At 39.0% G+C, this 27,416-nt stretch overlaps 1 protein-coding gene across 28 annotated transcripts in view; it reads left to right on the plus strand.

The window, feature by feature from the left end:
- Window positions 1-27,416, plus strand: part of ABI3BP (ABI family member 3 binding protein) — a 168,862-nt gene that overhangs the window by 19,853 nt on the left and 121,593 nt on the right. For all 28 annotated transcript variants that reach the window (XM_065676534.1, XM_065676519.1, XM_065676526.1 and 25 more), the window contains exon 2: window positions 24,618-24,797. In XM_065676534.1, coding sequence (XP_065532606.1) covers window positions 24,671-24,797 — 127 coding nt within the window. In that variant the 5' untranslated portion in view covers window positions 24,618-24,670. The remainder of the gene's footprint in view (window positions 1-24,617; window positions 24,798-27,416) is intronic.

Genomic DNA, 27,416 nt, shown 5'->3' on the forward strand with positions numbered 1-27,416 from the left:
GTGGGGCAACGTGTGTAGTCAGATACGCAGTTTTTCAAGTCAAGCAGACTGTAAAACCTTAGTTTTACCAAAAAAAAAAAAAAAAAAAAAAAAAGAAAAAGCAGCCTGTGAGTAAACTATTACAGCAGTTTTCATAGGACAGAGAGAAACCTTGTACAAAAATCAACTGCAAGTTGACTGACAAGGGTAATGGGTTAAAACTTAAACAGGGGAGTTTAGATTGGATATAAGGAAGAAGTTTTTTACTGTAAGAGTGGAGAGGCACTGGAATGGGTTGCCCAGGGAAGCTGTGAATGTTCCATCCCTGGTGGTGTTCAAGGACAGATTCGACGGAGCCTTGGGTGACATGGTTTAGTGTGAGGTGTCCCTGTCCATGGCAGGGGGGGTGGAACTAGGTGATCTTAAGGTCCTTTCCAACCCTAACTATTCTATGGTTTCATGTATTGCCTACTTTGAAGGAGGAACTTCTCTAGTGCTTGTCTACTGTAGAATAGTGGCTGTAAATTTATTTTAACTGTGAAATTCAGACAAAGCTACTGATCCACTGCAGTCAGTAGAGGAGTAACACTGGGAAGCATTTTTTCATGGCCTAAAATCACATTGCAGAAATGAAGTTCTGTTTGCCAAATGCAGAAAGCTGCAGGTGGAAAATTCATTTGTTTTCGGTGAAATAGCTTTTCAAAGATTCCCGCTTTGCATTGTTGAAACATCAGTCTAATTCTTTTGTTTAGAGCTGCCTCTAACAGTATTACTTACATTGGTCGGCATTGAAAAAGCAAATATATTAGAACCTAGCTGTTACCTGGAAATGTTCAGAGGATTGTCTTTCTGTCAACACTCTCTTGTTTGAAATTGAATACAGATGTTTTTCACAAGCAAAAGAGCATATTTGTATCTTATTTTTTAAAATGAGGATATGTAGCGGTAGTATTCTGTTAAGAGGGCTACTCTGCTCTGCTAAGCGAACTTTAATGAATTCCTGTGCTCTTTAAGTCATAAACTATGTAACCAAGGCTCGAGGGTGACTCCTGCTCTGAGGGGAACCATGTAATCGATTTCATAACTTGAGAGAGAACAATCTAGCCAAACTTTTTTGGTGGTGCAGGTACTCCTGTGAACAGGTTATAGATGTAAATCTGACTCTTCTTACTAGCACTTTGGAGTTCTCTCAAGTCTTCTCTCCAGGAGGTGAAACACCCTGATTGCTGGTCTTGTGGACTGTGATTTCCTTTCAGTGATCCAAGGTGGAAAGAACATCTTGCTTCCTGCAGCTGCAAAAGAACAGAGCCAGCACACCCTTTGGATGTCAGTAACTTCCAGAGCTGTGTGAGAGACTGTGTACAAGTATGCTGTTCAGGAGGCTTGAGCACACATGGTTTCCCTTTTCCTGTGTATTTTTATACTTTCACTTCCACAAGTGTGTGTTTGACTAGAATGACAAAGAAAATGTTATTAGCGTTCTCAAAAGAATGTTCTTTATTAACAAATTAAATTCTTTAATTATTTTGACTTAAAAAATTAGGGCACTGTTGGGGGAATAATTTGCAAGCACTATCAGCATGACTCGGAGTCAAAATCATGGAAATATCAGTTAAAATTTCCAGTAGGAACTTTATGCTGCTTCTATAGATCCTGCATTACAATAATTTTGCTTGCATAGAAAATAGGTCTTTACTTACATCTGGTTCTAGTGTAGTGCCCTAAATGCAGGTGAACACCCTTTCTCTTGCAGTTGTCACATTCATTATAGTAAATGACAAGTGTTGAGGCAGTTACAAGCTGTGTCATAATTCTGACTCTCTGCATTAAAATTTTACAGATACAAATAAAGGCAATGGAATTGGAAAGGGAGCTTGGTGGGTATTGTGTTTTACTGTGGAGACAGTGCCTTTTTCCAATTATGTTGTGTTTCATGAGTCTCTGAGGGAGCAGCTGCTAAGAAAATTCAGTAGTTGGGGCCTGTGGAGACTGTGAAGAGTCACAGAACAGGGCAAGAGGTGATGGTAAGATTGGGGATGGTCTTTTATCAAGTATTTGGGTCACTGTCCCTTTGACTATGTCAGCTTCTAAAGCTTTTTTTTTCATCAGAAGGGAGAGAGACTTGGACATTTTGTACTTATTTTTGTCTCTTCCATTATGCCACTATGCTTGTGCCATCCAACATATAATACTTCAGCACTGTTAAACCTGAAATATTTTAATGAGGCGTGGAAACAATTACACTGCATAAGTGTCAGAATTATAACTTGTCATACTTTCTCTAATTTTTTATGGTTCTGCATAACTGAAATGTTTCATCTTTGAAGAATGTATCATTGTCTTTTTAGACAGGAATTGAGGACAGACAAAAATGTCTTGTCTTTAGAGGAGGAACAAGGGCAAGTGTAGAGTCTTGCATCTGGGGAAGAACAACCCCATGTACCAGTACAGGTTGGGGGTTGACCTGCTGGAAAGTAGCGAAGGGGAAAGGGACCTGGGGGTCCTGGTGGATAGGAGGATGACCATGAGCCAGCAATGTGCTCTTGCGGCCAAGAAGGCAAATGGCATCTTAGGGTGCATTAGAAAGGGTGTGGTTAGTAGGTCAAGAGAGGTTCTCCTCCCCCTCTACTCAGCCTTGGTGAGGCCGCATCTGGAATACTGCGTCCAGTTCTGGGCCCCTCTGTTCAAGAAGGACAGGGAATTGCTTGAAGGAGTCCAGCGCAGAGCCACAAAGATGATTAAGGGAGTGGAACATCTCCCTTATGAGGAGAGGCTGAGGGAGCTGGGTCTCTTTAGCTTGGAGGAGACTGAGGGGTGACCTCATCAATGTTTACAAATATGTAAAGGGTAGGTGTCAGGATGATGGAGCTAGGCTTTTTTCAGTGATATCCAGTGATAGGACAAGGGGCAATGGGTGTAAACTGGAGCATAGGAAGTTCCACGTTAACATCAGGAAGAACTTCTTTACTGTAAGAGTGACAGAGCACTGGAACAGGTTGCCCAGGGGGGTTGTGGAGTCTCCTACACTGGAGATATTCAAGGCCCACCTGGACAAGTTCCTGTGTGATGTACTGTAGGTTACCCTGCTCTTGCAGGGGGGTTGGACTAGATGATCTTTTGAGGTCCCTTCCAACCCTTGGGATTCTGTGATTCTGTGATTCTGTAACTGGTAAACAGACCATCCTGAATCTGAGAGACAGATGAAAGAGCAAAGCAGAGACCAAGAATAAGCATGTTACAGGACAAAATCCACTAGATTGTACACTGTGTTTCACTGGCATCTTTCCAGCTGGACCTGATACAAATGTTGAAAGCAACAGTTGTGGAACAAATTCTTAGTGTTTGGTAACAGCATTTAATGTTTTTGAGTTTGCCACTTGACTTTCCAGATGTACCTAGAAATGAACTTTTTTTCACTATAATCTCTTTCTGATAGCTTTTGTGTATCTTCATGTTCTGTTTTTCTTCATTAGAGCAGAGAAGAATTTGGGGTTGATATCATCTTTAAACTTGCAGTTAAGAGTCTGAATGCTTTTCTGGTTTGGGGTTTTTTTTCACTTTTTTGGTGTCGTGTCTGTCCGTCCTCGTCTTCCTCCCCCTTCCCCCCACCCCCACCTCCCCCCCCCCCGCCCTTTGATCTCTGTGGTTTTCTACTGTTTGAATTAATCATCAGGTGGATTGCATTTAGCGTCCATCCTTGTTCTGCTTTCAAGGACTCAGGCCTGTCCTGTTCTACTTTCCAGGAAGAGCTCAGGAAAACTTAATTCACTTTATTCCTAGTAGCTGCCTTCTTAGGGAAACATTCCTTATGGAACCACACGAAAGAGCCTGATTTACAGACTCATGCAGGGAAAATCGGATACAAACTTTCTTGTTTCTACAGTTGTCAACTGTGGGGATAAGTGGGAAAGATAATAAGGGTTTTTTGGTTTCTTTGGTAAGTATACAAGAATGTTAGAAAATACTGTAGGTAACTACTAGTTAAGATTTGTATTTATGGTAATTATAACTGACATCCCTTTGAGACTGAATGCTGTATTTACAGTATACTTCCAAACTTTTGTTGACATTTGTGAAAGGAATAGGCTAATTTTATTCTCAGCTAAATTTGCTGGCTATGCTGTGTTATGTAATACTTCTTCCTAGGCAGAGGTTAAACTCGGCATGTGTTTTCACTTACTGGAGTCAAGCAGTTAAAACAATATTGAGTTATTCCAGTCTATCTCAGTTGCTATACTGCAACAGCCAAACCTTAGTCTTTAAACTTTCGTGTGCTGTCAACCCAGCTCCCCAGAGGCACCCCTTTGGTAGCTGTAGAATAGCAGGGTAAAAATCATAAGACAGGGAAAAATGTCCGAAACTTGGAGAGTTCTTTTAACATAAAGCTGGCATATCAAAATATCACAAAAGGAGTTAAATGACATGTGGTTTATATGTTACTTTCTCTGTGGTTTATGGAACATCTTTCTGGGAACTATTTTTCAAATTACACAATGCATTAACCTTTAAAAAATATATTCTAATGAAGCAGGTCCAGTTATTGAAGTTCATTTTTTTTTTTTAGTGTCTGGAAAGAGAAGTGCAAAATTAATTTGATTTGTGCAAAATACTTCTTTTATGTTTAATGGCATAAAAATGTCAGTAAAGTCCTATGAGAAATTTCAAAAGGATCCTTTTAACTGGTATAACAGAGTGGCAAAGGATTTCAGTCAGTAGATATGGCAAATTTGGCTTATTCTTCGCTGAAAATTAAAACAACCCATAAGAATGTTGCCATTATAGCAGCTCATTTAATCAAAGTTAATTTATCATACAGACAGTTGTGTCCTGGGATTGCTCAAAAATATATCAAAACTCAGTACTGAGTGTCAGGCTTCAGAGTTCAAAGACAATCTGTAATACCAGAATTCCATTTTTATACTGGCACAGGCAGTGGTGTGACATTGTGGTGATACATATGGTGGATTCTGCCAGAATTACATTCCATAGCATACGAACGCCTCTAAAATGATCTCACTGCTGGGTAATCTGTATAGCCTTAAGCCTCTTCATTTTAATTTTAATGTTCCCAAGTATTTCTCTCTGAAAATTTTCAGTTATCTTCCAATAAAGGCCAGCGCATATGTAATACTAGTTTGCTTTTTGAAATATATTTGTCTTACTTTGTTGTGATGATAGTGTTAATGAAAATGATATCTGGCAGCATCATGAATGTATGCCCTTTGTTTAGGCAAGGGCTGGGCTAACTTCCCCAGTACAGCTGTTCCTCAAACCATACCAGTCATATGGCCAAATCAACCCTTAGTCTACCCACTTGAGCAAACCAGTGTTGGTTATTTCAAGGTGAAGGAAAAAGAGGTCAAGGTTTGAACCACCACGTGAATTTCTACTGTTGATGAAGTTGTGAATGCAATTATGGTCACCAGTATTAAATTATTTTGCATTTATCACTTAACCTAAGTGATGTCATTAGAATATGCAGATATCCAGGCAAAGTTACGTAAGGATGGTCACATTAAATATATCAACGCAGAATCTTCAGAGTTGCTGAATAAAATGCTGGTAAGGAGTTGAGGCACTGACTACAGGAGATACAAGATGTAAAGGCAGGGAGGTAGGGAATCCTTTTTTATTAGTAGGCAGATAGTTTTCTCCCACTCCGGAGGGAGCATTTGCTGTACTTTTTCAGAGGTCGGTAGACAAAATGTAACCTCTGTTTTGTAAAATACTTTCAAGTTGCTGAGATCCATCATTCCATAATGGTTTAGTATTATTTAGAGTGTTTCTGGAGGGAGAATAAATGAGGCAAGTGGATCTACCATGTTTTCTTAGGGTAATTGTAGCCTTTTTTTTTTTTTTTTTTTTTTGCACAAGTCCTGTTTACCTTCAACAAATATGTCAAGACTGCAGGGCTCCAAGTGAATAAATCCACTTCAGTAAATCCCCACATAATGAAGTACCTAAACCTCTGCATGTGATTTTACTTATGTATTTTTGTAGTGTGCTAACACCAGTGTTACTGCTGTACTTAATAAGGGATTGTAATTCAAGGTGGAGATTCAATGACAAAATGGATTCTTAAAGTGTGAGGGAATTACTTTAATAGGGTTATTTCTGCATTTTTGTGTAGATCTGAGTTTTTGCATTATTCTTGAAATCTGCTTAGGAAAAGCATGATTCAATAAAGCAGTAAGAGACTGTAATATTCTTTCCTGCCTCCAGCAGTTGTGCCATTAGTTTGTGAATCTATAAATGGCCACAGACTGCTTGATGTGAGTTTACATAATTAATGCTTTGGAAACCTGGCCAATTTTAAAGGACTGGCAGTGTATATGGGATAAAATTTTTAAACTTGCATGGGGTAAACCCTTTTTTCCTTCTGTCAGCTGCTTGCCTCTGTTTTATGTTAGTTATTCACTTTAATTTTTCTTTCTATGATGTGAAAGTCTGGAGTAATAAAAAAACACATAAAGCAGTGTTTGTTTCAAAAATAAAAATATATTAACTTGAAATGTCCCAGAAGGTTGTTTTCTGTGAAGTGAAAGTATTTTCTGACAGTCTTGATTCCCTCATTACTACAGTTCAAACCTACATATGAACAAGAAAAATGTACAACAAGAAAAATGCAGGACTTCAGACCTTACCATTTACTTTTCTTGTCTACACCACACGCATATGCTGAAAATGAAGAAATGAAAGGTGGTAAGAAATTGAGCTTTGGGATAGAAATAATAGGAAGAAAACTGTATTATCTGACCTGGAAATTTTGGCTGAGTTTCATTGTCTCTGGCTCACACAAACACTGAAGTGGCTAGATTAAATGGCAGGGCAGAGTTTTTATTTATAGCACAGTGTATGCTGAAGCATAGCTTCATAGGTAGAGAAATGGCTGTAGTGAGGTTTGAGAACTGTGGATTCTCTTAGTTTGGTGAAAAGCTGTCTTAGGTAAAAGTGGGGGGGTTGTGTGTTCAGCTTGAGCCAGTAGGTCTCCTTCCTTTGTCATAAAGCTTCTTAACAGCTATTTACTGTTATGAACACAACTATGAACTTGCTCCATATTAATAGCCTGTTATTTGCTCCCTCTACTGATTAAAACCAGCTTTAGCAATGCTATGACAAGCATAAATACTGCATCTTTTCCTCATAATTAAAACAAAAAGCAGGAAGAAACACAGAAGGCAAAATCTGGCAAGTCTAATAAAAATGTTTCCTTGTTAGTGTTGATTATTCAGTGCTCCTTAGTAGGTGGTAAATCTGCTGTGACTCAGTTGGTGATGGTGTAGTAGGTAATTTATGTTGTCTGCTTATCAAGTCTTGTGTAAACATCATAGAGAAGATTTTTTTTTAAAGATGGAAACAATAATTATATAAACTTTTTAAGCTAAAGAACTTGTTTTGGATTTGGACAGGTTTTGTGATTTTCGCTCCAATGAAAGATTTATACTTCAACTAAACTTGCATGCAAGTAAGCAAGTTATGAGAGTAATTTCATGCTGTCTAGCACGCACAGGCATGCATGTGCACACAAAATCACTGTGGGATTCATTTTTAGTAATTTATTTGGTTTAGTCTTCCAAGCTTTTATCAATCCCCCTGTACTCTCTCAGTTCTAGTAACACAGTCAAATAGCAGTTGGTAGAAATGTTAGTATGTTGTTAATGTGCAGTAGCAAATTCTTAGAAAGCGAAGTTTCTCAATAATGTAACAGATGTTTACTATGTTCCGTTCCACTTGGAAGTACTTACAGAAATTACCAATGAACATCAGATGCTATTAGTATATTCATTTGAAGGGAATGGAAGGTTGTTTATAGTATTAAGACTATAGAAAAATTACAGATGCTCCACCACAGAAAGGAAACTGATACTCTTATTTATGCCTTATTTCAGTGCAGAAAGCTTGGGTATTGTGAAGATTTTTTTCCATGACCTGGCTTTCCTAGGTTATTTGGGGTGGGGTTTTTTGTTTGTTTGTTTGTTTGTTTGTTTTGTGGTTGGCTTTTTTTTTTTTCCTCAGTAATTTGCTTTTGTAGTGTTAAAACATTTGTCAGTTGTCAAACAAAACTGGCACAGGAAAGACGATCTCATTTTAAAACTCTGTAAACATGTTCAACAGTGTTGATGTACTTAATATTCTCTTAAGTCAAAGAACATTCCTTTGGAATTAATCTTCTCACTGCACACTGGGTTACAAGAATAGTGATGAGACAAATACAACTTTCTACATACCATAAATTCTCCATGAACAATTGAATTAAGTAAATTGAGTGAAGAAAAAGTAAAAATGAGAAATCAGTTGTGCACAGATTGCCTAGCTGATGGGTCTGTGTATAGGTGCACATGCCCCAGAATTAACATAAGCCTTACTTTTATGTAGCTGATAGTTTTCTTTATTGTAATTTTTCGTTTTCTTTTAATAAAACACTGAATGGAGAATTCTTAAAAAAGTAAATATGGACATAAAGAGGTTAGAAACTGAGATTATTCCCCACTGCTTGCTTTCATCTCTGTAGATAAAAGGCAATGTGTTGAAATGGAGCAGGTGATGGAATGGATATAGAATCATAGAATAGTTAGGGTTGGAAAGGACCTCAAGATCATCTAGTTCCAACCCCCCTGACATAGGCAGGGACACCTCACACTAAACCATCCCACACAAGGCTTCATCCAACCTGGCCTTGAACACCGCCAGGGATGGAGCACTCACAACCTCCCTGGGCAACCCATTCCAGTGCCTCGCCACCCTTACAGGAAAGAACTTCTTCCTTATATCCAATCTAAACTTCCCCTGTTTAAGTTTTAACCCGTTACCCCTTGTCCTGTCACTACAGTCCCTGATGAAGAGTCCCTCCCCAGCATCCCTATAGGCCCCCTTCAGGTACTGGAAGGCTGCTATGAGGTCTCCACGCAGCCTTCTCTTCTCCAGGCTGAACAGCCCCAACTTCCTCAGCCTATCTTCATACGGGAGGTGCTCCAGTCCCCTGATAATCCTCGTGGCCCCCCTCTGGACTTGTTCCAGCAGTTCCATGTCCTTTTTATGTTGAGGACACCAGAACTGCACACAATACTCCAGGTGAGGTCTCACAAGAGTAGAGTAAAGGGGCAGGATCACCATTTTCGACCTGCTGGTCACGCTCCTTTTGATGCAGCCCAGGATACGGTTGGCTTTCTGGGCTGCGAGCACACACTGAAGCCGGCTCATGTTCATTTTCTCATCGACCAGCACCCCCAAGTCCTTCTCTGCAGGGCTGCTCTGGATCTCTTCTTTGCCCAGTCTGTAGCTGTGCCTGGGATTGCTCTGACCCAGGTGTAGGACCTTGCACTTGTCATGGTTGAACTTCATAAGGTTGGCATCAGCCCACCTCACAAGCGTGTCAAGGTCCCTCTGGATGGCATCCCTTCTCTCCAGCATATCAACCAGACCACACAGCTTGGTGTCATCGGCAAACTTGCTGAGGGTGCACTTTGGATATATAGTCAGAAAACATAAATTCTATATTGTCTGCCATATCCTGGGTAGGAAGGAAATAGATGGGAGAACAGACGAAACACTTCTTTAGTAGCAAGAGTAAGTATTTGTTATTGATCTTAGTGCTCCCTTAATCATACACATAGCTATTATTTTGTATGTTGTATACTTACTATAAATGTATGTTTCCCTTTTTTCCCTCTAATCCATTGTTTTAAAACAATTTCATCTTTTAGCTTTCTGAAGACAAGTGGACAATGCCTCTGCTTCACACATTGTTCACAGGGCTGAAACAAAGAATTTCTGCCAAATTTTGGAATTTGTTATTGATTCCTAAAATCATCAAGTATTTATCTTCTTAGTGGTTTCTATTTTCACACTCTTTAACTGAAGACTTACTGGAAGTCTGTTGCTTCTTTTTTCAGACATTTGCTTGAATTGTGGAAGCTTCCCTTTGATCTCTTCAAGTTCACAATGTGGGGCAATATAGAAGATGAAAAGGTCACCTGTAATTTTTCTTAATTGGTTACTTTTTTTTCTTAATAAGCCTGGTGATCAGTCTTGAGATCCATCTCATCTAATGGTACAAGATGAGAGACATTTTCCACCTGGAAAAACTATATGCAGTTGGGATCAGCCCTTATAGGACTAGTCTGTCTCCAGCTAGTGTCATAGACATGCGTGAGGATGTTCAGTTTGGAGACCAAGAACTAGGTAAAACCACTTTATTTTGAGTGTTCTGTTGGAAACACTGAGCAATTCTCTTTTTGCTTTTTTTGTTTGTGTCTGTAGCTCTCTAAACTAAATAGGAAAAGCTGGTTAAAATCTTTACTGATAGACTTGAATACATTGACAAGCCCAAATTGCAGTTCTCAAAGCATAACAGCATTTCATATGTGACTACTGGTTTTGTTAACTGATTAAGTTTGCTTATTCTGAGTTTAGCATGTGATATACTGCAACACCTAAGAATTCTTACGTACAGTTCAGATATTTAATTGTTTTATCAGCTGTCTGCCTCTGAAAAGTGGGGAACATACTCCGAAGTTAAAACACAGCATATTGCAAGTACAGGTGCCAGGTGCACATCCAAAGCTATTGATCCTTGCACTATTTGAATTCCTATATGTCTTGGATGTTAGAAGGTGATTTTGAGCAGAGAACTTGGCTACTTTGTGTGATCATAAAATGGTTACAATGTTGGAAGTAAAAAAACCATTGTGACTGCGGGGAAGGGATGAGCCTGTGCAGTTTTTATCTTTTGTTGTATATTATTTCAACTATACACAGTGTAATGGGGGATTCATAAATAGAAATTTAAACCCAGTAAGGATTAATTTAAGACAGTAATAAGGTACTAAGTACTTTCTTATAAGCTTGTGTATATTTAAGAACTGATAAATGTCTTGTGCTGCCATGGGCATGGTGCGTGTATATACAGTGTCAATGTGATGGGCAGATTGGTTTTTTCTGTTTCTAGATGTTTCTGCAAGAAATAGATTATTATGTTACCTTCTGATGAAATACTTTTTTCTCTTCAAGGATATGTTATTTTAGATACTTTTAATTTGATCTTCTGAGAACTTGTGAACTAAACCACGGATTGAACTGTGGTTCTCACAAGATGTGAGGGTATGGATGTGTTTATTTTAATATTAAATCTGACAGAGGAATGAACCATTCAAACTCACTGGTGTGTGAAGTGTGCAACAGTGTCCATATTGCCAGTTGCAGAAGGTAGCTTGATGGGTACCTATTTCTGAATGGGTGTCTCAATATAGTTTGTTTCCCTTCAACTGGAAAGCAGATTATACTGTACAACTCATCTTCTTTTATTTGACAAAGTTTTTCTCGAGTGTACACAGATCATAAAACATTCTCCCTCACCGAAGTGAGTTTAAGAATTACTGTGGAAATTGCTCAAGAACCAGAAAGATTTATCAATGGGGACTTCAGACTTTTAACCACTAACTGCTGTTCTTTCAGCCCAGTTTTCCGTCTGCCTTGTCATCTACCCATCCAGTCTCCATGTCTCCAGTTTGGCTGGAAAGATATCTGTGGAGATAGTGTCAAAGTCCGAGTAAATTATATTCACCGCTTTTCCCTTGTATGCAAAGCCAGTAATTGCATTACAGAAGGCAGCAGGATTGGCCGGATACAGTCTGGCCTTAGAAAATTTGTTCACTCTTCTCTCAGAAACAGTTGCAGTTGTAGTTTCATATACTGTTTTTCATTATGCCCTCGATTTTTTGATTCTTCAAAAATGCATTGTTATTTATAGATGAGAAGTGGATTGAGGGAGTGGTGATGCTGAACACTGCCTGCCATTGAATACGTAATGGCAGTAGTGTTAGGCACTGCCTGTTAGTGAACATATTCTTAAGAAGCTCGTTGTTTTAATGTCCAGAGTCTTTAATGCTGATCACTTCAATATATTTGTAATCTGTGGGCAGAGCCAGACCAACAGCATCTGAATTCCTCACCTGCTTAAATCCTTAGTATCTTGTTGAGCATTCCCTATTGAGGAGCTGTTGTTAAACAAAATCCATGCTTTTTTTCAGCTGATCATCCCTAAAATATGATTACTCTGTATGCAGCCATGTCTGAAGACCACATTTCTCTTTTGGTGTTTGCATTACATGGTGCTCTTTGAAAGCTTAAAAGGGAGTTAGGCCTAGAAAACAGAAAACTTGGGAGACTGTTCTTGTTCCCCAGAGTCTTCTACATGCCTTTATTGTATATCTTTAAGCAGAATATGTCAGGTTCCTTGGCCAAGTTACAGTTTTTTTCATAGTGCAGCCTGGGTGGAGTTGCCTTGGACCTATTTCCTTGGGCAGGAGAAGGAAGCACAATCAGAAAGACCAGCTCTTTTGGTCAAGTTGCAGTCGCTGTGTCATTGGCTCTATTCAGGTAGAGTTGCATCAGCCCAGAAAAAGACATTCCAGGGAAGGCTGGAAGAAAACAACAACAACTAGCTCTGAGAACGAAGCCAAGGGAACAATGCCCTAGATATTGTAATTATAATCAAGCTTTGTCCTTGTGCAAATAAGTAGCCATAATTTAAATTAAAATAAGGGGTTGAGGTTCCTTTTATTAATAAGATTTCTTTTCCATGGAAAAATTATGCCCGCCCCCCTCTTTTTTTTTTTTTTTTTTGGTTTAGGTGCTATTGATTTGAAAAGGAGCATCTATAAAAAATGGTTCAACTTGAAGGAGTTTCAGGGGGTGTTGTGCGTTAAAAATAATGGATAGGCTTTGTTCTGTCTCTATCCTTCAAAAATGTTGCTCAGTGTTGAATTTTATTTAAATTAATTAAGTCGGACTTCATTTAAGTTAAAATTTTAGCAGTTAAATGACTGAGTAAAGAAAGGAGTGGAATTTTCTAAGATTAAAGAGAAAGTAATATCTTATGACAGCAGCCAGGGACAGTTTGTTCAAACTCTGTCCAAAGAACTCCTGTTGTCTTTACCATCAGAGCTACAGACTTGGTTATTCTCAAACAACAGTTTTCTTGCTTGTTTTCAATTTTGTTCAGCATTTTAATAAATGACAGAAAATGAGCTGCAGAATTAAAGCTGGAAATGGTGGTTGGACCACTGAAGTGGGATGCTGAGTTTAAATATGTAAAAATTTTCAGCTTTGTACCCTAAAAATAAATACCTACTGTACTTATTCCAATAAATAAAAACAAAAAAAATAGGCCAACATGTGGAAGGAGCCTTGAGAGAGAGAGAGTGAAAAGGATGGAAGTAGAACACAATGCTTGAATGATCTGAAAACAGATGAGAGAGTTGACAGCAAAGTAATGAATACTTTTTTGTGTGTTGCTTTAGGTAGATACATAGAATTGCTGGCAACTACATCTTTATATCTGCCTTGTCCTCACTGATCCTAAATTATTAGCAAGCTACAGCGTATTAACTCTGTTCTGATCTGTAGTTCAGAAGTAAATGGGCCAAGTGTTTCTGTTTTACTGGCTGAAAGAATTTTGGCATCAAGAGAAGCTAGAAAACATGGTATGGAGGGTTACATGAAAAGAGTTCTGGGGTTTTGTTGGCCTTGAAGTTAGCATGTGACAGCTTGTTCTGGTTCATTTTCCACAGAGATGTAATTGAAATTCTGTATTTCCTGACATAGGTGTTGTCCTGGGTTTAGCAGTAGCAGTCATTTTTCTCCTTCTTAGTTGCTGGTGCAGCGCTATGTTTTGAATTTTGGCCTGGGAACAGAGATGATAACACAAATGTTTTAATCTGACCAAGGACTTTCTGAGCATCATGCTCTGCCAGGGAGGAGGGAAAGCTGGGAGGAAGCAGAGACAGGACACTTGACCCAAGCTAGCCAAAGAGGTATTCCAAACCACAGCACGTCATGCCCAGGATGTAACGGGGAGTTACCTGGCAGGGCACAGTCTCTCTTCGGGGTGGGGTGGGAAGGGGGGGGGGGGGGGTGTCGAACTCGTTCGGCGGTGGTATTGTATTCTCTTCTCCTGTTATTTTCTCTTATCATTATTATCATTGGTGACAGCAGCAGTGATTTGTGTTATACCTTAGTTGCCGGGCTGTTCTTATCTCAACACGTAGGAGTTACATTCTCTCAGTTCTCCTCCCCATCCCTCCTGGAGCGGGGAGGGTCGGGGTGGGTGGGTGAAGGAAAGAAAGAGGGAGAAAATAAAGGGGGAGGAATGAGTGAACGAGCTTTGTGGTTGGGTTTAAACCATGACAGTTCTTTTTGGCGCCCAACATGAGGCACGAAGGGTTGAGATAACGACATATCTGACCGGATTAATAGTCACTCGTCACAATGCTGATTTATTGGCTCTCAAAGTTGTTTCTCTTGATCTCACAGTTTCAGAATGCGGTACATTACTTAGAGCCGGTATTTGCTGTGTTGGTTTTTATCAAGTGTGTGGCTTAGGCTAAGGTTCTTGTCTCATTGTATTTTATGGTAATGACTTGTAATACAATAGAATCATTGATCGTGAAACTGATCTGGCTTATGTTCCCAGTGTGATCACCACCTTTATACTTTGGAAGGTATATAATAAAGGTGCTTAGCAATTACACATCTTTTTTCTCCCTCTCGGGTGGTCAACCTGTGAAGGAGACATTCTTTTACCCTCCCAGCCCCCCTCCCAGACCATTTACAGCATCATTTGAGAGTTTTGAAGTTCTTGAATGCCTTTTTAATACTGTTGAAACCTGTTTGCTGATTGTGATGGGGTCCACTGTGTTGGGACGCATACAGAGTGTGTTTTGCCCACGACCATTTTGTCTGATCTCAAAAGTTAAGCAGAGTCAGGTTTGGGTCTTGCATAGAGTTAGACAACGATACAGGAGGAGCAGGAGATTTTCCCCAAGGCTGGACAGTCATGAGTGTCAGGGTGTGTGGGACAGTATGAGCAATTATCTGGTCCACTGGACCCCTCCAGTGCTTTGGAAGCATCAGAGATGGAAGGCAGCTGTATGGAGTCCCCAGCAACAAGCTGCAGAAACTGCTGAAGGGGACAGTGAATTATTTTGAGCCTGGTGGGCCCATGGCACTTCAGGCCTTCAGGGCAGAGATGCAACATAAAGATGGACTCATGATCGAGGGGTGGACTTAGCAATGGACACTATTGACCAGGTTATTCACGAGTGTGAACACTGCACATAACCTCTTCTGCTCTGAGAGACTGTTACGAGAGATGGAGCCTGACATCATGGATCAAATGGACTCAGCAGCTTTATAGGGACTGGTCCGTGCACTAAGACAAGAGTGCACTGAGATAAGAGTGATGGTATATTGAAAATGTGGGATCTGAGCATGACGTGAATGGTATGGAATAAGGGGTGGATACTGTCCTGGGTTCAGCAGTAGCAGCCATTTCTCTCCTTCTTAGTTGCTGGTGCAGCTCTATGTTTTGACTTTTGGCCTGGGAACAGAGCTGATAACACAAATGTTTTAGTCTGACCAAGGACTTTCTGAGCATCATGCTCTGCCAGGGAGGAGGGAAAGCTGAGAGGAAGCAGAGACAGGAACCTGACCCAAGCTAGCCAAAGAGGTATTCCGTACCACAGCACATCATGCCCAGGATGTAACAGGGAGTTACCTGGAAGGGCATGGTCTCTCTTCGGGGGAGTGTCGAACTCGTTCGGCGGTGGTATTGTATTCTCTTCTATTATTTTCTCTTATCATTATTATCATTGGTGGTAGCAATAGTGATTTGTGTTATACCTTAGTTGCTGGGCTGTTCTTATCTCAACCCGTGGGAGTTACATTCTCTCAATTCTCCTCCCCATCCCTCCTGGAGCGGGGAGGGTCGGGGTGGGTGGGTGAAGGAAAGAAAGAGGGAGAAAATAAAGGGGGAGGAATGAGTGAACGAACTTTGTGATTGGGTTTAAACCACGACAGGAGGCTACCTCTTTAACACACAGATCCTCCATAGAGATATCCAGTTCTCTTACTAGACATCAGAAGATAGTTTGAATTTATGTTGTCTAGATCTTTCTTTGATGATATCTTCTCTTAAATTACTGCAATTTATAGGACAGGTTGTGCTTACCATGCTATGACATCGACTCAGTTACAGTGGGAGTTGAAAAGAAGTGCTAACTTCAAAACTTAATAAGGCAGAATCAATTACTAGTTTCAGGTTATTGATACAGTAATAAACCTTGATAATAAGCCTCAAAATAACAAGCTTTATTCATCTTGTCTATCAAGGGCCATAGTCAAAATGAGAATTTACCATTTGTATATTAAGCAGTGCAATTTTAAGTGAAAAAAGTCGCATTTCAATATGAAACAACTGCTTCTGCTCCTTCAGTTGATTCCTTGAATCAACAGAATGGCTTTGAAATTAACAGAATCAATAGTCTGGGGGCAGAGAAACTCAACTTAAGGAGAGTGTTGGGACTGGACCAGGAGTTGTACTGCTGAAACTTCTCTGCTGATCTCTAAAAATGTGTCAGTGGATCTCAGTGTATCAAATGTTGGTCCATAGGTTAGAGTAACACTGCTTTTGTTCCATCTTTTTTGGAAGCTGTCTGAGCAAAGAGATCCTGTGAATGTAAGTTGAAAGCTTATGAGTTAGGCTACTTTTGTAGATAGATGTGCATGTATGTGTTTTGCCAGTTAACTGCTGCATGTTGACAGACTGTTTTTCTGAAGTAATGTTAGACTTGAGTACACAGTGTAGGCATACAAATATTTTGAAAAATAAAGATTTCATTGGGAAATTTCAGCTGTAAATGACAAAACTGTGCAATGCTTTTAGGTTATGCTGTCTTAGTATGGTATTCTTTGTTGCCCTTTTTAAGGGCATGGTCTATATGGCACCTATTTTCTTTGTTCAGAGTACTTATTAATGTGTATTTTGTAGCTAGTTGGTGTTTTATGTAATCTGTGATGAGAAAGATGATCTAACATTGACTACAGCTACCTGACAGCAGGATACATGGAGGCAGATTTTCAGCAGAAGTGCACAGCAATATGACACTGAGCACAAGCTGGAACATGGGAATTTGTTTTTCAAACCACAAAGATGAGAATTACTGAAACAGGTTACCCAAAGGCATTACAGAATCTCTGTCCTTAGAGGTGTTCAAGACTTGGCTAGACATGACCCTGAGCAACCTGATCTGATTAGGTCTGCTTCAAACAGGGGGTTGAACTCAATGATTTATAGAAGTCTCTTCCACCCTAAATTATTTTGTGACTGTGGCTCTCTTAGAAATGTGTCTTGTTTATTCTACTGCATAGAAACAGAACTGTTTATAAATGTTTCACATTTTAAGCTATATTTGGTTTTGAGCCAAACAACCAACGTTTCTCTATGTTTGGGAGCCAAAGTAAATACAAAAGTATGAAATGGCAAAAATAAAAGTTACGTAGTGTTAGATTATCATTGAAATTTTGGCTGGTGGTACAATGGCACTGGATTTGGGAAATGAAAGCGCTGTTGTGAACGATTTGAATGTTGAGAAGTGGTGCTCCCAAATAGATGTCGCTAATAAATTTTCTTAAGGCACGCTTAATTTGTCTAGCGCTCTGGGAGGCAATGTTGGCTCTTGCCTTCATGCCCTCTAAAAATCTTTGAAATGGTGAAAAACAAACAATTTCAATGTAAGGCAAAAGGAATTCTGGTGATAAAGCCAAATTTACTGTAATACAGTACAGTTGTATTCACCCTCTAGTCTTGTGGGCAGAATTCAAGGCTTTTCACTCTACGGGTAAAAACAAAAAGTAGGACAGTATTTGATCATATGATACCATACACACTTAAAGTACATCAGTAGAATCATGGAATAAGTGAAAGTAAGACTTTGTTCCAGTATTAGTTTTGCTGAGCCTTCAGTGAAGCATATGAGGAGATAGCTCTAAATTTAAGTTGCCAAGATGAATTTATTTCAGAACAAAACATGGTGACTTTTTCATTTGTGCTTCATTCTTTAAATTTGTTGCTATATCAACACCTCAGGGTTGCTACTGAATGTGATAATTACTAGCTGATACATTATCAGCCAGCTGTTGACATATCTTCTGAAGCTGAATAAAGAAATAAAGTGTTCTTCAGCTGAAGATACTTTATTTGACAGGGCTAAGATATGTTTTGGGGTTTGGTTAGAAACAGAAAAGAGCCAGTTAATCCACATTCCAGTCACTTCATCACCCAAGTTCTCTCACGTTCCTTGAAACAGAGGAAAATCAAATCAGCTGGCCATTTTAACTCTACATCTATAGTTACCAACAATGCTGTAACGATATAGTGGTGCACTGGACACAGAATTTCAAAGGCTTTAAATCTCTGTTATTGAAACAAAATTCTGTTATTTGTTCTTTTGGGAAGTGAACTTTCAGGTGGTTTTATTTGCTTATATAGATTGGAAATACTGCTGTCCCCAACAATGAATTACAGAACAAATAGTGCTTTAATGCAACTAGGCTAGTGAACCATTTCTTTTCGTCTCCTTAGTTATTTTCACTTATTAAGCATCAAAGGAATAATATAAATCTCTTCTTGGTAATTACTGTTTCACCTCTTCAGTCTGCTTTGCAATGGTGATTTCTTAGGGGATGTTAGACCTAAACCAAAGGGCTTTGACTGAATTTTTGGTGTGAAAGTAGAAATTAAAAACTGAACTTCTCTGTTTGCCTTGTAGCTAAATATGAGTCATCGCTTAGAAGTAGCTAGCAAGAATCAGAGATGGCAGCAGTACTTATGAATTCTCCTTTCTCTTCCTCTGTTAAAGTGATTAAAGTGATAAGAAAAAGAAGATACTTCATATAATCCCTGGTGGATCCGAAGCTTGAACAAGCGTCAAACTGTGACGCTCCCAGCTGGATTCTTCAGTCCATTTATAGCTATTCTTTATGAAGAGTTATTGGTGGCTGGTTCCGTTATGATGCAGCTGATTCATTAATCTGTCCTTAACAGCCTTTCCCCTTGTAAGAGTGCTTTCCTTAGAGTGATTCTAATACTGCAGGTGATCTAATGAACTCAGTGTAGTGCTTTTAGTTCAGGTATGCTGTGCGCCATTTGTCCTGATGGTTTTGGCCATCAACTGACTTTTGTTGAAGAGAATACTTGCAGATCAGTGTGGAATTTCTGTTGGCAAGCATGAAGGGAAAGATTGTTTTTCAGAGGTACCTACGAGTCCCAGAGACTTGCATTTGGAGACAGCCTCAATGTGTAAGAATTATGCTACAAAAGCAAATACTTAAGACCAGAGTTTCAGTAACATGTGCCAAAAGCTAATAAAAGTGAAAATGCATTAGGAAGTCTTACCCTTGCCTCGTTCTGTGCTTGCAATTGTTCTACAACAGAAGTTCGTAAGGTATTTTCAGAATCTCTTTATGTTGGAATTAGGTGTTTAGTTTATCATTCGACTCTTTCATAAAATGATAATATGACAAAGTTATTTTCTCAAAATCAAATGCATTCTTATCACAGAATCATAGCGGTTGAATTCCTGTGACTTCCCTTGCCCTTTCAATCATATTTAATGAATGTTTCTCTGAATGGTGGCCAAGATAGAGATATTACTCAGAATGGGAATACCTGCTTTCCCTGTTAGTTGTTCAGAACACAAGCAAAATCTCTTGCCAATGTGTTTCTGAGAGTAGTCCCCATTTACCAAACTAATTGATGCAAAGTCCTTTACATTTGTACTGCTTTAGGCTGGCCCTGTCTTGACTAGACTGGCAGTGTCTTTGGAGCACACAAGGTGGAGGCCTCCTCGTCTGGCTGCAGAGGCCCCTCTACTGCTGTGTACTCCTCTTGGCTGCTCCAGCAATTGCAAGAGACCATGTGGGCCTTCCTCATAAGGTCTTAACATGAGTTACAATTTCTTATGTTTTCATGGAAGGCTTTTTTGTTTGTTTTTAATTCAGATCAACATAGTGGAGTTACAGTCTCCTGCACAAAACTGCCTTTTCCTTTTAGACTTGGGAAAGGCTTGAATTTTTTGATAAGGGTCCAGGTCTCCTTTGAACTCATGTGATCATGTGACCTCCTTGAGTCTGGAACATTTTAACTGTTTTTTGTTTTTTTTTAAGTACTATTTATTTTTAATGTCCTCATCTATAAAAAGAGAGGGTTGATTCACATCCTTTAGTGTTTGTATTTTTATAGCGTGTTGCTAAGAAGTATACTGTGTGTAGGTGGGCACAAAAGTGGGGTGCTATAAGAGTGCAATGGCTTCTGGGAAGATGTTGGACTACTGATCTTTAGACAGGAAGAAGATCTGGATTCGTGACTATGTAGCACACTGACCTGATTTGTGGAGAGATGTTATTCCATTCAAAGAATCCATAGGCAGTTTGTGTTCCCTACAAAGAGTCCACTATTATGCAGTGGTCACTCTGCCACGACAGAGAACACTTTCTGTGCTTGCTGGCTTCCTTCTGTCCTCATTGTTCTTTGGTTTTGTCTCCTATGTAGCCTTTCACTCTCTGGATCCCAAGTGCTCTCACTCAACAGCTATGATTCCCAGTAAACTTGGGTTCTTCTAACTTCAACAGAAAACCTTTGTTGTAGCACTGGTGATTCAGTAGTAGTAGATAGTAGGTGATTCAGCGTAGTGGCCTCTCCTACCTTGGTGTCATGGTTTAAGCCCAGCTGGCAACCCAGAATCACACAGCTGCTCTCTCACTCCTCCCCCTTCCTGCCCCCATTCCTGGAGGGATGGGGAGGAGAATCGAAAGAGTGCGACTCCCACGGGTCGAGATAAGAACAGTCCAGTAACTAAGGTATAACACAAACCACTGCTGCTGCCACCAATAATAATAATGAGAAGGGAAATAACAAGGAAAGAGAATACAACCGCTCACCACCTGCTGATCGATATCGAGCCTGACCCGAGCAGTGATCTAGCCCTTCTGGGTAACTGCCCCCATTTTATACAGTGGGCATGATGTGCTGTGGTATGGAATATCTCTTTGGTTAGTTTCGATCAGGTGTCCTGTCTCTGCTTCCTTCTGGCTTCCCCCCCTACCTGGCAGAGCATGAGACTCAGAAAAGTCCTTGGTCAGAGTAAACATTACTAAGCAGCAACTAAAAACATCGGTGTTATCAGCGTTGTTCCCAGGCTGAAGGTCAAAACCACAGCGCTGCACCAGCTACTAAGAAGGAGAATAATGACTGCTACTGCTTAACCCAGGACAGTATCCACCCCTTATTTCATACCATTCACATCATGCTCAGATCTCACATTTTCAATGCACCATCACTCTTGTCTCATATCTGGCTTGTGTTCCTAGTGTGGTCACCACCTCTATACTTTGGGAGGTATATAATAGAAGTGTTTAGCAATTGCACATCTTTTTTCCCCTCCTCAGGTGGTCAATCTGTGAAGGAGACATTCCCTTACCTTCCCAGCCCCCCCACCAGCCTGTTTACAGCATCATGTGAGAGTTCTGAAGGTTTTGAATGGCCTTTTTGTACCCTTGAGACCTGCCTGCTGATTGCGATGGGGATCACCATGTTGGCACATGTACAGAGTGTATTTTGCCCACAACCATTTTGGCTGATCTCGAAAGTTAAGCAGAGTCAGGTTTGGGTCTTGTCTAGGGTTAGACAATGATATAGGAGGACCAAGAGATTTTCCCCAAGGCTGGATAGTCATGAGTGGCAGGGTGTGTGGCCGTAGGCACCTATGCTAACCACTATACCACCAATGCTCACCAGCTGGAGATATACCAAGTTGGAAATATCCATGCCCAAAATTACTACAGCACCTTCCTTATTAGAAACAGCACTGGATAAAACTGATAAGATGACTTTATTTAGTTGTAATTATTTTTTTTCTGTTTTTTTTTTTTCCCCTTTTTATCCTTGCTGCTGGTTTTGGAAGCTTTGTGTTGCTTTAGTTATCCCCATCCCACTAATTCATAGAATCATAGAATAGTTAGGGTTGGAAAGGACCTTAAGATTGTCTAGTTCCAACCCCCCTGCTATGGGCAGGGACACCTCACACTAAACCATGTCAGCCAAGGCACTGTCCAGCCTTGCCTTGAACAATGCAAGGGATGAAGCATTCATAGCTTCCCTGGGCAACCCATTCCCATGCCTCACCACATCACCATCCTTACAGTAAAGAACTTCTTCCTTATATCCAGTCTAAAGGTCTCTCCAACCTTGATCATTCTGTGATTATATGATTTTTTTTCCCAAAAACTGTTGGGGACTCTGCATTAGTTGTGGCCATCCAGGCCACAAATCCACTGAAAACATCCTGTACTTAACAGTGAACTAGAGGAAAAGAACCTGCCATGTCAAGACAAGGTGGGGAGGACAAGGATTTATGTTTTGTATTTTAAGTTAATCTCCTTTTCTTTTTGCCTTATTCTCTATTTTTAAAAATACATTATTCCTGTTTATGTTCTGCTAGAACTGGCTTTGAGTTTAAAAGCTGTCTTGGTGGTTTTGGTATGCTAGCTATAAAGAAAAGGTCTAAAGTATCCTACCTCAAAGCTGTTGCTATCTTTGGATCCCATTTAGATCCCATTTCTGGTTTTAGAAACTTCATGGAGAGTTTTCAGGCTTAAAAAAGTCAAGACATCTTGTCATTTGAATTGACTACATATGAATAAACACAGTATCAATCTAATTGGAATCAAACCTCGTTGAATTCAATCTTGAATTAGAATTAAGTCTTCAAATTAATGTAAAGTACAGCTGAGGTATATAGGAACAATTGTGTTAAAAAACCCAAACAAAACAAAAACAAACTCTTGATTTTTTTCTAAATTTAAATATTTTTTAAAAAATCCAGTTTTAAGAGTTTTAATACAGGAATAAAATTATCATATTTGAATCGAGTACTGTCTTGCTGTGTTCTTTAGACATGTATATTCAGTGGAACCAGGAGACCATCTTTTCATTTATGCTCAGCTCTCCAAAGTTAGGTTGGAGTACTAGGCATCTTTATGAAGTATATTAAAGGGTTTTGAAGTCTTGGGCTTTCTTCCTGGTTTTGCTATTTGGAACCTTCTTGATATCCAAAGTTGCATACCCACAGCAGCTTCATATACTGAATATAAAAGAAGTGAGGATGTCTCCCAGATAACGAGGCAACTGCCATGCCTTTCCCTGTGATGGTATTGTACTGCTGAAAATGTCAGAGAGTTGAGTTTTATAGAAGTCTTGCAGTCTTCTGGAACCTGGCAGAGTTGCCTTTGGAAAACTGTGACTGTTTCCTGGCTGAGTGCTTTTGCTTGATCAGTCTTTAGATAAAAGAAGGATCTCATCGGAGGCACAAGTTTTCCATCAGTTTTACTTGTATGCTTCTTTTTGTAAAGGGAAGAGGCATAAAATGTTTGGCTTGGGTCTTTATATTTAGCAGGCAGACAACTGCAGGTGCTCAACAGTACTACTAAGCCATTTTCACAAACTGGGGATTGTGGCCTCTTGGCAACTCCGGAAACTGGAATTCCTCCAAAAGAAAACAAGAGAGGGTATGGGGTGATACCAGACAGTGAATATGTACTTGTCTAGAGAAATTTTTAATATCAGTATGCAATTACAGAGAGAGAACAAAAAGGAAAGAAGGGATTAAAGTGAGGGACGGAAAAGACAAAGAAGTTCAGCATCACTCTCCCTTGTTAAGTAATGACAGATCATACATCTCATTGTTCTTCTTCAGGATTTAGCTCCTGAAGTAAAATGATTTTGTGCAAATTTCTGTTTTTTTTCTGAAAACTTAATTTCAGCCCTCATGATTGGAGAGATGCCTGAAAATCTGTTGGAAATAAAAATCTGTATTTTGAGAATGAGAAGAGAAATAATAACCCAAAACATATAATTCTAGTGCTAGTGTCATAAGTTTGGGGGAAAGTCATTACTTCTTTTTTTAATCATTGGTGTTTAACAGTTTATCATATTCTGAAAATATGATAAGCCTAACAGTGACAACTGCCAAAACCAGGAGACAAAGGAATATTAAAATTGTATGTACAAGGAAGGAAAATCCCATCCTCCCTCACCCCACCAAGACAAGACAAAACACCTTCTTGTAGCCCAAAAAAAATTGATTAGTCTGTTATGAAGTCATTCTGTGTTGTTCTAAGAGGAAAGGTTTCTTGGTAATTTTGAGTACCTTATATATGCTGGTGAGGTGTCCTGCTGTAATTCCAACTGCATTCAGCCCAATGTGGGAGGAAAAAAAACCTGACATTGTAGCCTTTTAATTTAGATGTAGTTACTACTTATCCTCTTCCCTAATTCCGCTGTGTGATTAGCTTAATGTTAAAAATCTATGTTTTTTACTAACAGGAAAAAAAAAACTTGATTTTTTTTTTTTTTACCTATGTCTCCTATGACTGGCTAGGTTTACTGTAAGTCTCACATTTAAATATTTAAAGGAAAAAATACTTGTATTTTTTTCCAGTTACTTCATGCACTTCTCCGTCTCTACTACTGCAGTTGTAAAAGATGTTGCACCTAATGATAATACTAAACTAATGAAAAAATATATGTATTGGAAACCACAATTTTACATGACTATTAGTTTTCTTTTTTTTAAATACACTGAGCTTCCAGAAGAATCCATGTTTAAGCAATTGTTCAGTTGCTTGCAACTAGCAAAATAAACAGCCCTATATTGTTATATTGTCATAGTCCATTACTGATTATATTATATGATTACAGTATTATACATTCTGATCTTCTCTTTTTTTCACTTCTTCCCCAGTGAAAAGGCAGAGTCTGAAAGTTCAGATCAATGCAACAGATGACACCATTTGCATGAGGTATCTTCGAGCAAGTCAAAACACCAGACTAGAAGGTTTTGTCCTGGGTTATGGAAGCAGTTTCTTTTCTAATCAGTACATTCCTTTACCTTCAGAAGGAAAAAACTACATAACAGAACTTGGTAAGGCATATTAGCTTTGCATGCTATTGTTGTCATGACTTATGTAGTGACAGTAAGAATATAAACCTTTGGGTTTCTTAATTCTTGTTTTTATTGACTTGTTGCTCAGGGTTTCTTTGTGTTTGTTTAACAGTGAGTGCATCATCTTTCCCATTTCATTAATATTAAACACCACATTAAAATGCAGCTTTTACTGTACTTGCCAGGTGTGTAAAGAATATGAGCTAAACCAAGAACATCAGTTTGCTTTTGGCTCTGTTTTAGAGTGGCTGTGGTGGCAGAGGTGACAATGGTGGTGACTGCTAGCACCACCCCCACCCCACCCCCCCCGCCAAGTTTCAGTGACTGACTTGCTGACACAAACTGGAGGAATTGCAGGATGGTTTGTAGTTTGGGGAACAATGGTTAGGTTTTATTCTGGCTGCCAGAGAACTTGACTCAGCACACATTTCATGAGGATGTTAGAAAAACAGGGTATTGTAGAGAAACAATAGAAATGCTCTCAATATTCTTTCTAAAGATACAAAACCCCTAGACCCTATTGCTGCAAAATCTTGGATTATCTTTGTACTCCGAGAGCATTTTGTATGTGATAAGGTTGGCCTACTATGATATCTTTATATTAAACCAATATATTTTTGAAATTTCACAATAAAAATTGTGTATCCCATGTTCTAGATATTCTAGTGATTCAAATACCAATGGTCACTTTGCAAAAGGTCTTCAGTGGGTTCCACACATTTTTCCACAATCAGATCAGCTAGATTTGTACAGGAATATTCACATTCACCCTGAGAACTCCTTGATCCTCTCACGCTTTGGCTTATCCAATTTTTAGGATTTAACATTTGTTTGTTACTAAAAGGTATGTTTTCCCATTGGATTAAGAAACATTGCTTTAGACTATAACCTCATAAGGGAGTGACTTGATTCAGGAGAATCTCTGTATCTTGACAAAAGTGGATCTCCTGTTAGAATTAAAATTGTCTATTCCATGAAGATTTGTAAGTGAAAATGGTACAGATATGCAACCAACTGTAGAACCTACTCAAAGAAAAAACATTATTTCATTAATAATTTAGTAGTTAGCCAATGTAAGAAAAAATAACTACTTTGCATGTAAGTCATGATTCCTTCCCTAAAATGCATCAGTCCTTTAAAATGTCCTGTGTTCTTTCTAACAGACAGCATAGATTCACACAACAGAATGAAGTGCATTGCAGACGTTTGCTTGATTTAGCTTTGCATGCCTGGTTTTGTTAATGGAGCAGCATAATCGGTATTCTGTTTGAGATAACTGTCCCCAGTTGGAACTGGAGCATGTGGAATGAAGCAATGCCTAACTTATGTTTTTTAATAGATGACATAATATACACAAAACCAGATAGATCTAAAGCCCATGATTTTCTTATCCCCAGCCCTGTCACTGTTGATTAAGATAAAATTCATTGTCATGTTTTTCTGCTGGGTCACACACCTCCTATGACCCTGTTAACAATAAACTTGAAGTCAGCAGATTTATGAATTTATGACATTACATGTGTATATGGGCAAATTTTTCAAAATAAATTAATAAGGAAGTGACATTTTCTAGGATTTCCAGCAGAGATATATGGCTTTGTAGAAAGTGTGACATGTGCCTATGTTTCATCCATTAAAATGTTTAGCACCTCGCTGCAGTGATTCTGGTCTTAAAATATTTGGTTTTTTTGTTTCTTTTGCAACTAATAGAATAACCGAGCCAGCAATTGTGTAACATTATCCATGAATTGGGAACTGCCTGCAGAAGGCATGGACAAACAGATGAGGATACTGTTGGATTTCCTGAACTTGTGATGAGCTCATGCTGGCAACAAACTCTTGACCAGCTTCGTGCATTGCTAGATAGGTGAATTCAAATCACAGTGAAGGCTAAATGACAATTATGAAGCAGCATCAAAGTTTGGTTCAAAGAAGTATGCCTCTATCAGGATACAAGATGTGTCTTGTGCTTAATGTACTTTATGACTTTACATGACAGTAAGCAACATTACTATCGATTGTGGAAGGTATTCAGAGTGTGTCAAAATGTATCAAAGTATAAATTCAGCTGGAGTAATAAGTAAAGTTAATAAACCCATCCAAATTGTGCTTGGTGTAAACCTTTATCTAAATCTGTTCAGTCTGCATGACTCATAAAGAAAGAGTATTTCCTTGACAAATTTGTGCTAGTTTTTTTCTGGTTTGGTTAGGAAGATTGCAAGTCAGCCTCCTTGTACCAGATTGTACAGTGCAAGAAGAGAATGTAATGGCAATCCTGCTTTATAATAACCATAGTAAGTGATGGGTGAATTTTGCATATATATATATATATATATACACATATATATATGTGTGTATATATATATATATGCAAGAATTCTAGTGCCACCTTGAAAATGTTTCAAAAAGTGTATTTTAGGGATGTGTGCTAGAGCAGTGCTTAGCTAAAACACCTAGCTGTGCAGTTTCTTATATCAAACTAATTAGCAGAAATGTGCAGGTGTACTAACCTCATGGTTTTCAAGATGCCAAATAATGTGAACATTAATTCAGAAATATTTTGTTTCCTAATAACTTACTGAAAACCCAGATTCTTAT

This window comes from Lathamus discolor, chromosome 4 (assembly GCF_037157495.1).
Source record: "Lathamus discolor isolate bLatDis1 chromosome 4, bLatDis1.hap1, whole genome shotgun sequence".
In the NCBI taxonomy this organism is placed as follows: Eukaryota; Metazoa; Chordata; class Aves; order Psittaciformes; family Psittacidae; genus Lathamus; species Lathamus discolor.